Raw genomic sequence first — 13,556 nt, 5'->3', positions numbered from 1 at the left:
TCGATTACAACTCTGGTTTGTCTGACCAAAGAGCCTGGGCCTGGTTCATAGCGACATTTGAAATCTCCCTCCCTCTATGATTTCTACAAACAGGGATTCAGATGCTATTTCTACCTCCACTGTAATATAACTTACAACTAAGTCTACCAATTTTTGCTGAAGGTGCCAGATTTGGCTATGAGGATGGTCATTGTGTTGTGTGCTGTAAATTGTGTTGAATGTATTATGTTGTAGCCAAACACCAAAAAAAAGTTTCTTCACACATGTATATGTATATGGTGAAAGAAAATAATTCTGATTGTGATGTAAACTCAAGAGATGAAGACAAAGATTGATGGAACATACACACCGATCAGCCATAACATTATGACCACTGAGAGGTGAAGTGAATAACATTGATTATATCATTACAGTGGCACCTGTCAATGGGTGGGATATATTAGTATTAGGCAGCAAGAGAACAGTCAGTTCTTGAAGTTGATGTGTTGGAAGCAGGAAAAATGGGCAACCGTAAGGATCTGAGTGACTTTGACAAGGGCCAAATTGTAATGGCTAGATGACTGGGGCTGAACATCTCCAAAATGGCACATCTTGTAGGGTGTCGAAGGCTCATCGATTCGCATGGGACATGAAGGCTAGGCCATATGGTCCAATCCTACAGAAAAGCTACTGTAGCACAAACTGCTGAAAAAGTTCATGCTGACACCTTTCTGTTTTAGCCAGCATTAACTTTTTCAGCAGTTTGTGCTACAGTAGCTCTTCTGTGGTATTTGGACCATATGGGCTAGCCTCTGTGCCTCATGTCCATTGTCAACACTGGTTGTCCATCCTTGGACCACTTTTGGTAGGTACTAACCAATGTATACTGGAAACACCCCACAAGATGTGCCATTTTGGAGATGCTCAGACCCAGTCATCTCGCCATCACAATTCCTTGTCAAAGTCGCTCAGATCCTTACACTTGCCCATTTTTCCTGCTTCCAACACATCACCTTCAACAACTGACTGTTCTCTTGCTGCCTCATATATCCCACTCCTTGACAGGTGCCACTGTAATGAGATAATCAATGTAATCAATCACTTCACCTGTCACTGGTTTTAATGTTGTGGCTGATCGGTGTATATGTGATGTTATGACGCTTACAAATGACAGAATAAACCAAAAGAATGCAAAGGTGTGACTGTCTACATTGTGCTGATGGAAAAGAAGGAGGTGGCTGAGGCTGAGAAAAACAGCAGAAATGTCTGTTGAAGAACAATTCACCAAACACCTCACCTTAGATTCTCTCACTCTCTGGAGAATGATTTCGTGCTCCTCTTGGCTCATATCAAACACCTGGGGTAAACAGGAAAGATATGGTTATCGAGAGCATACACGTAAACAATTGTCCCACATCTGAGATGCTGCTTTTGACCAAATCTGGAATACAGATGCAACCTTAATTTTTATACAGTAATTAGTTTATTTCCGCTGCTACATGAATGTAATTGTGGATGATTTATGTTCTATGACATTTCACTCTGAAATGTCAGATCATCAGTCTTCAACACGTTGGAGGAATAAATTTATAGACCATTAGGTTAGTGTTTAAAGTGTTTGTCACCCCTGTGTGAAAGAAGATGGAGACTTGGTGTGTCAGCACCTGAGTGAGTATCATAGCATCATCAAGCAGCATCAGAGAGAGGAGGCGCTGAAATTTAATCATGTCTTACAGCATTTGATCCAATTCATAAACCAAAACAGAAAAGACAAATGAATCATCCCCGTACAGTGTGTGTGTGTGTGTGTTTTAATATTACATTTTGACTTTTTGCTTTTAGTATTTTTTTACATGCCTCTGAATACCTGTCCATACAAACGACAGTATGCCTAACACTGTAATATTTTTAATAGAAATATTGTTTGTTGCTTGTTTCACATTGTGGCAGCAGGGGCGTGGTCAAGCGTCAGTCTGTGACTGGAGGGCGGAGTCAGGGAAGGTAAGTGGCAGAATCACTGCATCTGATGTTGGTTAATCTGTGTTTGTGTGTCTTCCCCAGTGACCGGGCCCTATATAAGGAGAGAGAGAGCAGAGGAAGGAAGCTCTCTCCCCAACCAGACGACTGGTGTGTGTGTGAGTTTGTCTCAAGTCTGAAAAGACTCAAAATAAAGAGTTTCTCTGTGGAACTTAATCCTGGCCTGCTGTCTTTCTGTGCTCCACCCATACGAACTACTACAGTGGTGCTGAAACCCGGGATATTCGAGCAAGTCACGCAGCTTTTGATTCCAAAGAGCCACCGGGAATTGGTATTCCAGCTGGCTCACTTTAATCCCATGGCTGGACACTTAGGGCAGGATAAGACACTAGCCCGGCTAATGGCCCAGTTCTATTGGCCAGGGATTCGCGGCGATGTCCGTAGGTGGTGTATGGCGTGCCACGAATGCCAGTTAGTAAATCCAGCGGCCATTCCAAAAGCGCCTTTGCACCCTTTCCCATTAATCGAGACCCCATTCGAAAGAATTGAGATGGATCTCGTCGGGCCATTAGATTGGTCAACACGAGGGTACCGCTTTATTTTAGTTCTGGTGGACTATGCAACGCGATACCCGGAAGCAGTGCCTCTTCACAATATCTCAGCACACAGTACTGCGGAAGCGCTCTTCCGCATCATCTCCAGAGTTGGAATACCGAAAGAGATTCTGACTGACCAAGGCACCTCGTTTATGTCACGTACACTGAACGAACTGTATGGGTTATTGGGTATTAAGCCGACCCGCACCAGCGTTTATCACCCACAAACGGACAGTTTAGTTGAACGGTTCAATCGCACCCTCAAAAATATAATTAAAAATTTTTTAAGTGAGGACGCATGTAATTGGGATAAATGGCTCGAACCCTTGTTATTTGCAGTGCGAGAGGTCCCCCAAGCCTCCACAGGGTTCTCCCCATTCGAATTGTTATATGGGCGTAAGCCGTGCGGCATTCTAGATGTGCTGCGAGAAAATTGGGAGGCGGGACCTTCGCCCAGTAAAAATCTAATTCAATACGTTATGGACCTGCACGCAAAACTCCACACACTCACACACCTAACCCAGGAGAATTTGCGACAGGCCCAAGAACGGCAAACCCGCCTGTACGACAGGGGTACGCACCTTAGGGAGTTCGCACCAGGAGATAAAGTTCTCGTACTGTTGCCCACATCGAGCTCCAAATTAATCACCAAGTGGCAAGGACCCTTTGAGGTTACACAGCGAATCGGGGACATCGACTACGAGGTGAGGCGAACGAACAGGGGTGGGGCGCTACAGGTTTACCACCTCGATCTGCTCAAACTCTGGAACGAGGAGGTCCCCGTGGCGTTGGTGTCGGTGGTTCCGGAGAAGGCGGAGCTGGGGCTGGAGGTTCAAAAGGGAACATTGGCATTGCGTACCTCTCCGGTCCCCTGTGGAGACCACCTCTCCCCGACCCAACTCGCGGAGGTCGCCCAGTTGCAGACCGAGTTTTCGGACGTGTTCTCGCCCCTGCCCGGCCGCACTGACCTCATAGAGCACCACATTGAGACGCCCCCAGGGGTGGTAGTGCGCAGCCGCCCTTACAGGCTACCCGAACACAAGAAAAAAGTGGTTCGGGAAGAACTCGAGGCCATGCTCAAAATGGGCATCGTCGAGGAGTCCCACAGTGACTGGAGCAGCCTGGTGGTCTTGGTACCCAAGACCGACGGGTCGGTCCGGTTCTGTGTAGACTATAGAAAAGTCAACGCGGTGTCTAAATTCAATGCGTACCCAATGCCTCGTATTGATGAGTTGCTCGATCGACTAGGCACGGCTCGCTTTTACTCGACACTGGATTTGACAAAGGGTTATTGACAGATCCCCTTGACTCCATTATCCCAAGAAAAAATGGCCTTTTCCACACCGTTCGGCTTACACCAGTTTGTCACACTTCCTTTTGGGCTGTTTGGGGTGCCCGCTACGTTCCCGCGACTGATGGATAGGGTCCTCTGCCCCCACGCCACCTATGTGGTCGCGTACCTAGACGATATCATTATTTATAGTAATGACTGGCAGCGGCACCTACAACACCTGAGGGCCGTCCTTAGGTCGCTGAGGCGGGCGGGTCTCACAGCCAACCTGAAGAAGTGTGCGATTGGGCGGGTGGAAGTACGGTATCTGGGCTTCCACTTGGGCAACGGGCAGGTGCGTCCCCAAATTAACAAGACGGCAGCAATTGCGGCCTGCCCGAGGCCCAAGACCAAAAAGGGGGTGAGACAATTCCTGGGGTTGGCTGGCTACTATCGTAGGTTTATACCTAATTATTCGGATGTCACCAGCCCGCTGACTGATCTGACTTATAAGGGGGCACCAGATCCGGTCCAGTGGATGGAGAAATGCCAGCGGGCTTTCTCTGAGGTGAAGGCTGCACTGTGCGGGGGGCCACTGTTACACTCCCCTGACTTTTCTCTCCCCTTTATGTTGCAGATGGACGCGTCGGACAGAGGGCTGGGGGCCGTTCTGTCCCAGGAGGTGGAGGGGGAGGACCGCCCTGTCCTGTACATAAGCAGAAAGCTGTCGGTGTGTGAGGGGCACTACAGCACCATCGAAAAGGAGTGCCTGGCGATCAAGTGGGTGGTCCTCACCCTCCGCTACTACCTCCTGGGGCACTCTTTCACCCTCTGTTCGGACCACGCGCCCCTCCAGTGGCTCCACCGCATGAAGGATGCCAATGCGTGGATCACCCGTTGGTATCTGGCACTCCAGCCCTTTAATTTCAAGGTGGTCCACAGGCCAGGGGCGCAGATGGTCGTGGCAGACTTCCTCTCCCGTCAAGGGGGGGGGGGGGGGGGGGGGGGGAGTCAGCTGCAGGCCAGACGGCTGCCCGGCCTGAGTCGGGCGGCGGGGGTATGTGGCAGCGGGGGCGTGGTCAAGCATCGGTCTGTGACCGGAGGGTGGAGTCAGGGAAGGTAAGTGGCAGAATCACTGCACCTGATGTTGGTTAATATGTGTTTGTGTTTTTTCCCCAGTGACCGCGCCCTATATAAGGAGAGAGAGAGCAGAGGAAGGAAGCTCTCTCCCCAACCAGACGACTGGTGTGTGTGTGTGTGTGTGTGTGTGTGTGTGTGTGTGTGTGTGTGTGTGTGTGTGTGTGTGTGTGTGAGTTTGTCTCAAGTCTGAAAAGACCCAAAATAAAGAGTTTCTCTGTGGAACTTAATCCTGGCCTGTCGTCTTTCTGTGCTCCACCCATACGAACTACTACACACATCTTCTGCATTTGCGCATACAATAAGTAGAAAAGTGTTTTCATTCATTTCTAAAAAAAAGAAAGAAAAGAAAGAAAGTTTATGTGTTTTGTGTAAATTACAGAAACCTTGAACTGCAAGATGTGATTTGTTTTATTGCAACCTCATTATTTTGACTTCGTATCACGGTATTCTCACTTAGTTATTATTATTACATGGCTTATTTGAATACTCGATTCTGATTGGTCAGTTACCCCATTCTACAGTCTGTTATTTCTGTACAACAGACTATTGCTATGGACCATGTCATTAGCAGAAGCAATAAAATAATAAAATTATTTTTAAATCAATATTGTGTGTCAAATTGTTGATTTCTTTAGTAAGTAGCTGTGTAATAAGCAGGATAATATACAGCGAGCTGGTCATTATCAAGAAATAAACCTTTTATGGGTCGTACATCACTCTATCAGGGTTTATCTCATAATAATGACCGGCTCACTGTACATTATCCCTTATTTAGGGTCTCATTATTTACACCCACTAAGTCAAAATTATGACTTTTAAAATCAATATAAGGAAAAAATTTAACATCTTGTGCTTCAGGGCTTCCATAGTATAGGAAGCAAAGGACCACTGAGAAGATAAAAACACCAAAGAGTGTTGCATTTTACAGAAACACACAGAAGCGAGTGAAACAGTCTGGAGAACTGTGACACACTCTGACAGATGATTTCTATATAAAACTGCACAACAATGTCCCTCAGACTCCTGCAGTTTTAAATGCAAAGGGTAACACACCAACTACACAGTTTACTACAGTTTACTTGATAAACGAACTACTCTTTATACAAAGATTTTGCTATTTAGAAACTTTTCATTAGTTTTGAAAGCAACATTGGTTTATATATGTGACAACTTGCACAGTACCACACAAGTGTGTGTGTAGATAGTGTTTTAAAATATAAAAAAATGTTAAAAAGTTACTGATTTGAGCTTATGTAGCACACTATATATATATATATATATATATATATATATATACACACACACACACACACACACACACACACACACACACAGAGTACCAGTCAAAAGTTTGTACACTCCTACTCATTCATAGGTTTTTCTGTATTGTGATTATTTTCTGCATTGTAGAACCATCAAAACTATGAAATAAAATATGGAACAGATATGGAATTATGTGGCAAACATAAAAGTGTTAAAAAACAAAATATGCTTCATATTTTAAATTGTTCAAAGTATCCAGCGTATACCTTGATGACGCTTTACGCACTATCCGCATTATCTTAACCAGCTTCATGAGGTAGTCATCTGGAATGCTTTTCAATTAGCGGGTGTGTCTCGTCAAAAGTTAATTAGTGGACGAGTTTCCCGCCTTCTGAATGCGTTCGAGATCAAACAGTAAATAATAAATAATAAAAATACAGTAAATAGCCCTATTCCACAAATGTAATAATCCATATAGTATTACTGTATGTCAAGAATCGCTCAACTAAGTAAAGAGAAATGGCATCCATCATTACTTTAAGACATGAAGTGACTTTTAATTAATGAAAATAAAGAAAAAACACTGAATTAGAAGGTGTAAGCTATTTTATAACACACACACACACACACACACACACACACACACACACACACACACACACACACACACACCATTTCTGTTTGATGGTAATGAAAGTCTATTAATTGTTTATATTCAGGAGTGGACAATACTTGAGTATTTGTACTTAGTACACTTACTATACTTAATACTTAATTACTATACTTAACTATGTCAGCATGTATGAACTTATACACACGCCCGGCCCTACCTCAGTAAAATGTTTCAATTTGCAGAAGTAAACAACAGCTCGTATAAAATGAGCCCTTTTTTTTTTACGGTACCTCTCTAGAAAGCATGAGCTCCGTCTATTTTGAAAAGGCATGTTGCGATAATTTTCACTAATTTGTGCACATTAACTGGCTAAATTTAAATAAGTTTCTTTTGTTAATGACTAACATTGATTCCAATAGCTAATATAATTGTCTGGGCAGCAACCTTCTAACAGTTTTAGATATGTAATGTAACATGACAACGTAATGACAAAGTTACTTTTCACATCAACTCATGGCATTAATTTCACTTCATCAGTTAAAAAACATTTGCTTTTTACTATTAATACTTAAAGCTAGACGGCCTTTCAATTTCATAAAATTGGTGAAATTTAGTTCCCTCTGAAATTTGGTCATTGTGATATATGTTTATTTCGGTAATATCTCAAAAAAACAAACAAACAGGCTATTCTGTGGCTGGGAAGTTATTTAATTTGAGGAGATTCCTGAGCAAATAATGTGCATGAAATTGCTTGCTTCGCACAGTCAAACAGACAGAGGAAGTCCATGTACGCATGTGCAGGTTGACCTTCTTCAGCTTCTTTTTCTTCTTCTTTTGGGTTTTACGGCAGCTGGCATCCACAGTGTTGCATTACTGCCATCTACAGGTTTGCCTTTGACCATGCACTGGCAGTTTCAGCATTCTGTCACTAAACGAACAGCTGATCACACCGAGGTGCTCGCTGACCGCCAATATTTATTAATTTGGTCCTGCGTTTCCTTTCCTTTGCAACATAACGTCTTTTCTTCTCACCTTCCATTACTGTAGTTGGCCTTTCACGTTTCATTTGCACACTCACGTCCTTCATTTTTCTCTCCTGTTTCAAATTTGTATCCCACAATGCCTTGCACGAACAGGGAAAGCCCACCACGTGATGCATGATGTAGTATCTTGAATTGGGTCATGGTGAAGCAGGAAAAAATAGCAGAGAATTTAGGGCCATGTGGCCCTAAATTCATTAATTGTTCTATTTAAAAAAAACTCAGAAAATTGGAAGTCTGTGATTCGAATTTAGTAGCTTTCGGTCCACTAAACAAAAATAATTGGGTGTCGGGGAAAATTCTTTTTATGACCTACACTTGAAAAATCTGAAAGGCAGTCTACCTTTAAGTACATTTGAAAATAGCACCTTTTTTTAACTTTCACTTGAGTGCATGTTTTTAACTGGATACTTCTACATTTAATATACAGTACTTAGAAATTATACTTAAGTGAAACTATACTTTTTACTGAAGTATAATGTCTCATTACGTTTCCCATCCTTAGATGATTTTGGCAAACTGAAGAAATAGCATATCAACACAGTGTTTTATTGCTTTGTTGTAAAAATAATAATAATAATAAAATAATGATTTCCATCACAGGATGCATGTGGTGCTCTCTCGCTTTGTGAAAAAGGAAAGGAGGTCTCTACCTTCTTTAAGTAGCTGAACAAATCCTCTTCATTGGTCACATATTCAGGTGATGGCACCCCGACTCGATTAACGACAGTGTAGACCACCTCCTCGTACAATAAATCAAGCTGAAGAAAAACAATTTCTATTATTTCTATTTCATTTAATATGTATAAGGTTTAAAGTCAACACTAAAATGCAAAACAAATTCAGTTACTAAAAGGGCAATTATAACAATTAAACCCCTGGTAATATCAAAGGTTATTTCGATTTTATTCAAGTCTCATTAGTGTATTTTGAAACACTGAAATATATCAGACGTACAGCATGGTGTATGTATGCATGGCTTTTAAACTGTCAAGACATTCACCAAATTTCACACTGAGGTTTAAACAAACCATGCAAACATTTTGTTTAAAACCACTGAACAAGGATGAAGGTGCTTTGTGTATAATAATATAATGATATTTTTCAGAGGTAGATTAAGACGACTCACTTCATTCCTCGTGGTTTTCTCCGGTACAAGCAGATAGTCCGTACACTCTGGCGGCAGCGGACCGACAATAATGTCCTCCTTGTAAAATGTGAGAAAGAAAAGCAAAGAAATAATGATTTGAAAAAAACCTGAGGCTGTGAATGATTAAAGGTTTACATGTTAAAAGTTTGCATTGATTAAAAGTTTGCAAATCCTGCAAACTTGACAGTGCTCACATAAAACGTGCACACTGATTCACTTCACCAAAGTCTACAGAGGATTGGGTTTTTTCACATGAGCAAAATAATTCATGTTTTAGATTTTGCTGTTTCCGTAGTTCCCTTTCTGAAGCTTCCAAACTCACCTCTTAGCACAAGGAACTGAAAGAAATCCAACAAGTTCAAAATGCATTCGAAGTTCAAAATGGACCTCAATGTTTACATGGAGGACATTCTCCATATTCAGACTAGTTGCAGGTACAACCCCAACTCCAAAAAAAAAAAAAAAATTGGGATGCTGTGTAAACTGTAAATAAAAAACAGAATGCAATAATTTGCAAATAATTGAAACCCTATATTTCATTGAAAATAGTACAAAGACAACATATCAAATGTTGAAACTGAGAAATTTTTATTGTTTTTTTTTTAAAATACATGCTCATTTTGAATTTGATATCAGCAACACATTTCAAAAATGCTGGGACAGGGGCATGTTTACCACTGTGTTGCATCACCTCTACTTTTAACAACACTCTGTAAACGTTTGGGAACTGAGGAGACCAATTGCTGTGGTTTTGAAAGAGAAATGTTGTCCCATTCTTGCCTGACATGCAATTTCAGTTGCTCAACAGTTCAGGGTCTCCTTTGTCGTATTTTGTACTTCATAATGTGCCAAATGTTTTAAATGGGAGACAGGTTTGGACTGCAGGCAGGCCAGTTTAGCACCCTGACTCTTAATACGGAGCTATGTAGTTTTAATATGTGCAGAAAGTAGTTTGGCATCGTCTTGCTGAAAGAAGGAAGGCCTTCCCTGAAAAAGATTTTGTCTGGATGGCAGCCTATTGCTCTGAAACATGTTTATACAGTATATCATTGAGCATTAATGATGCCTTCCCAGATGTAAAAGCTACCCATGTCATGTGCACTAATGCACCCTCATACCATCACAGATACTGGCTTTTGAATTGTGCACTGATAACAAGCCGGATGGTCCCTCTCCTCTTTAGCCTGGGGGACGTGGTGTTCATGATTTCTAAAAAATTTCGATTCCTCAGACATCGGGACAATTTTCCACTTTGCCTCAGTCCATTGTAAAAGAGCTCGGGCCCAGAGAAGATGGCAGTGTTTCTGGATATTGTTTATATCTGGTTTTAACTTGCATTTGTGGATGCAGTAATGAACTGTTTTCACAGAAGATGGTTTTCTGAAGTGTTCCTGAGCCCATACAGTGATTTCCACTACAGACACGTGTCTGCTTTTAATGCAGCGTCTCCTGAGGGCCTGAAGATCATAGGCATCCACTGTCAGTTTTCAGCCTTGTCTCTTGCATGCAAAGATTTCTCTAGATTCTCTGAATCTTTTCATGATATTATGTACCATAGATGATGTGACCCCCAAATTCTTCGCAATTTTACATTGAGGAACATTATTCTTAAATTGTTGCACTGTTTGCCCATGTAGTCTTTCACAGAGCGGTGAACCCCTCCCCATCTTTACTTCTGAGAGACTCCACCTCTCTGGGATGTTCTTTTATACTCAATCATATTATTGGCCTGTTGCTAATTAACTAAATTAGGGTTTTTTTTGCATTACACAACTTTTTGAGTCTTTTGTTGCCCCGTACCAACTTTTCTGAAACATGTTGCTGACATCAAATTCAAAATGAGCATACATTTTTCAAGAAACAATAACATTTCTCAGGTTCAACACTGGATATGTTGTCTTTGTACTATTTTCAGTGAAATATAGGGTTTCCATAAATTATCATATTCTGTTTTTATTTACAGTTTATACAGCGTCCCAACTTTTTTGGGAATTGTTGTACTTACCGTAACTTGAATTTTTGAGCTCCACATTCATATTAATGAAATTAAAAACATTAAAGAATAGTACTTTCCTTTCATGAACCAGATCCTATATTTCCCCTTTGCTATCAATTGCAATATGTATAAAAGCCAGACATGACATGAATACAGTTTTGTACAATATACTGTATATGACAAAGCAGAAATATGATAATGTATAAATAAGATTTACATAAAGATTCAAATAAACTTCTTATAATTATTGTCTAATATGTCCAAAGGAATCTTATGATTATCAGATTAATCATATGTATGATCGCTGCAAACTTCTCATTACTTTTACTAATACTTTATACTGATGTAATGTACGAAGCATTATTATTACACTGTAAAAAATGATTTGTTGTTTTAACTTAAAAAAGTTAGTACCTGGGCTGCCTTAAAATTTTGAGTTCATTGAAATTCATATAGTAAGTTAAATTGTTCACCTCGTTGTGTTAACTTACTATATTAATTTCAATGAACTCAAAATTTTAAGGCAGCCCGGACACTAACTTTTTTAAGTTAAAACAACAAACACAGATGTGACCAAAATAACTTAATGTCACAATTAAGTCAGGAAATCTTGACATGTGCACACAATGTACTTTTGTTATGGTTTCATTGTGCTATTACAAACTTTAGATGTAACGAATTGTGCCCGTGTTTTGGTTAATTTGCACTCTGACCAAGCAGTCATATACTTACAGCTCTTTTTAAGTAGGCCTTGGTGGAGGTCTTACTCTTACTGTCATTATATGCCCAAAAATTTGTGGACACCTGATCATCAGACCCATATGGACTTGTTGAACATCTCATTCCAGATGAAGTCCCCGCTTAGCCATTATAATAAGCTCCACTCTTCTAGGAAGGCTTTTCACTAGATTTTGGGGCGTGACTGTGGGGATTTGTGTTCATTCAGCTACAAGAGCATTAGTGATGTTGGGTGAGGAGGCCTGGGGTGCAGTCAGTGTTCCAGTTCATCCCAAAGGTGTTCAGGTCAGGGCTCTGTGTAGGACATTTGAGCTCTTCTTCTTCAATCTTAACACACCATGTCTTCATGGAGCTCCTGTGCTTTGTGCACAGGTGCACTGTCATGCTGGAACAGGTTTGCGCCTCTTAGTTCCATCCATCCATCCATCCATCCATCCATTATCTGTAGCCGCTTATCCTGTCCTACAGGGTCGCAGGCAAGCTGGAGCCTATCCCAGCTGACTATGGGTGAGAGGCGGGGTACACCCTGGACAAGTCGCCAAGTCATCACAGGGCTGACACATAGACACAGACAACCATTCACACTCACATTCACACCTATGGTCAATTTAGAGTCACCAATTAACCTAACCTACATGTCTTTGGACTGTGGGGGAAACCGGAGCACCCGGAGGAAACCCACGCGGACACGGGGAGAACATGCAAACTCCACACAGAAAGGCCCTCGCCGGCCATGGGGCTCGAACCCGGACCTTCTTGCTGTGAGGTGACAGTGCTAACCACTACACTACCGTGCCGCTCCTCTTAGTTCCAGTGAAGGGAAATTGTAATACTACAGCATATAAAGACATTCCAGACAACTCTGTGCTCCCAAATTTGTGGCAGCAGTTTGGGGAAGAACCACATATGGGTGTGATGGTCAGTTGTCCACAAACTTTAGGCCATAAAGTCTCTCCAATTAATAAGCCAACTTTGACAATCACTGTCATGTTATTAATTCATTCACAATATCATATCTATATATTTACTATTGTACTTACATTTACATACGTATGTAACACGCCTCTGAATAGAGGCTTTTGTTCCTGTCCATACATTATCTTCCTTTCAGCACTTGAGAACTGGAATAGTGAGTGAAGAGTAACACGCCTTGAACCTCTCAATAAAACAGATTAAAGCAGACGCTTGCTTTGTGCGTAGGTGGCACAAAGGCCACCAAGAGCAGCGTGTCATAGCTGATCCTGCCACAACAACCAGCCTTCTGATTCTTTCCACACACAATGCTATGTTCAGCTCTATGAGCCATCTCTTCACTGATGTGCCTTGCTCTAGTAAGACTGGGAGTGGGTGGAAGAGAAAGCGTCTTACTGGGTCTCAGGAGTGTGTGCGGTGTCCTGTGAATCGTATACTCACCTCAGCTTGAGTGGAAGTCAAGAGACTGTCTTGCTTCTGGACAATTTTGTTCATTCGCTCAAAAAAGTCCCCATTCCCCTTGGCACCCCTGCAACATGTAAATGGATCTGTTCAGTGAAAAAGCATCTCACACTTGTTAAAAAGACCTTCCCTTCAGAATGCAATATAGGAGGGCAGGAAGGCACTTAGAGATACCAGTCGGCAATTGTTAGCAGGATTTTCCATGCGGCTGATTTGGGACTGCCAAGCTGTCAGTCATGTGCAGTAATAAAGCAAGCCAGAACTGGGGGATTTATACAAGGTGCTGTTTTTTTTGGTAACTGCAATCCCTGTGGTATTTCAGCATTGACCAGGAGGATCAGATGGAGTTCAGATATAAAA

General features: G+C 41.8%; 1 protein-coding gene across 1 annotated transcript in view; it reads right to left on the bottom strand.

Moving 5' to 3' along the window:
* The window catches only part of baiap3 (BAI1 associated protein 3), an 85,306-nt gene that overhangs the window by 49,128 nt on the left and 22,622 nt on the right, over nt 1-13,556 (bottom strand). Inside the window, exons 2-5 of the mRNA XM_060942258.1 lie at nt 13,176-13,263; nt 9,008-9,085; nt 8,532-8,639; nt 1,277-1,336 (exon numbers count right to left, since the gene is read on the bottom strand). Coding sequence (XP_060798241.1) covers nt 1,277-1,336; nt 8,532-8,639; nt 9,008-9,085; nt 13,176-13,263 — 334 coding nt within the window. The remainder of the gene's footprint in view (nt 1-1,276; nt 1,337-8,531; nt 8,640-9,007; nt 9,086-13,175; nt 13,264-13,556) is intronic.

The sequence above is a fragment of the Neoarius graeffei genome, chromosome 16 (genome assembly GCF_027579695.1).
Source record: "Neoarius graeffei isolate fNeoGra1 chromosome 16, fNeoGra1.pri, whole genome shotgun sequence".
NCBI lineage: Eukaryota > Metazoa > Chordata > Actinopteri > Siluriformes > Ariidae > Neoarius > Neoarius graeffei.
This window is presented reverse-complemented; position numbering and strand designations above follow the sequence as displayed.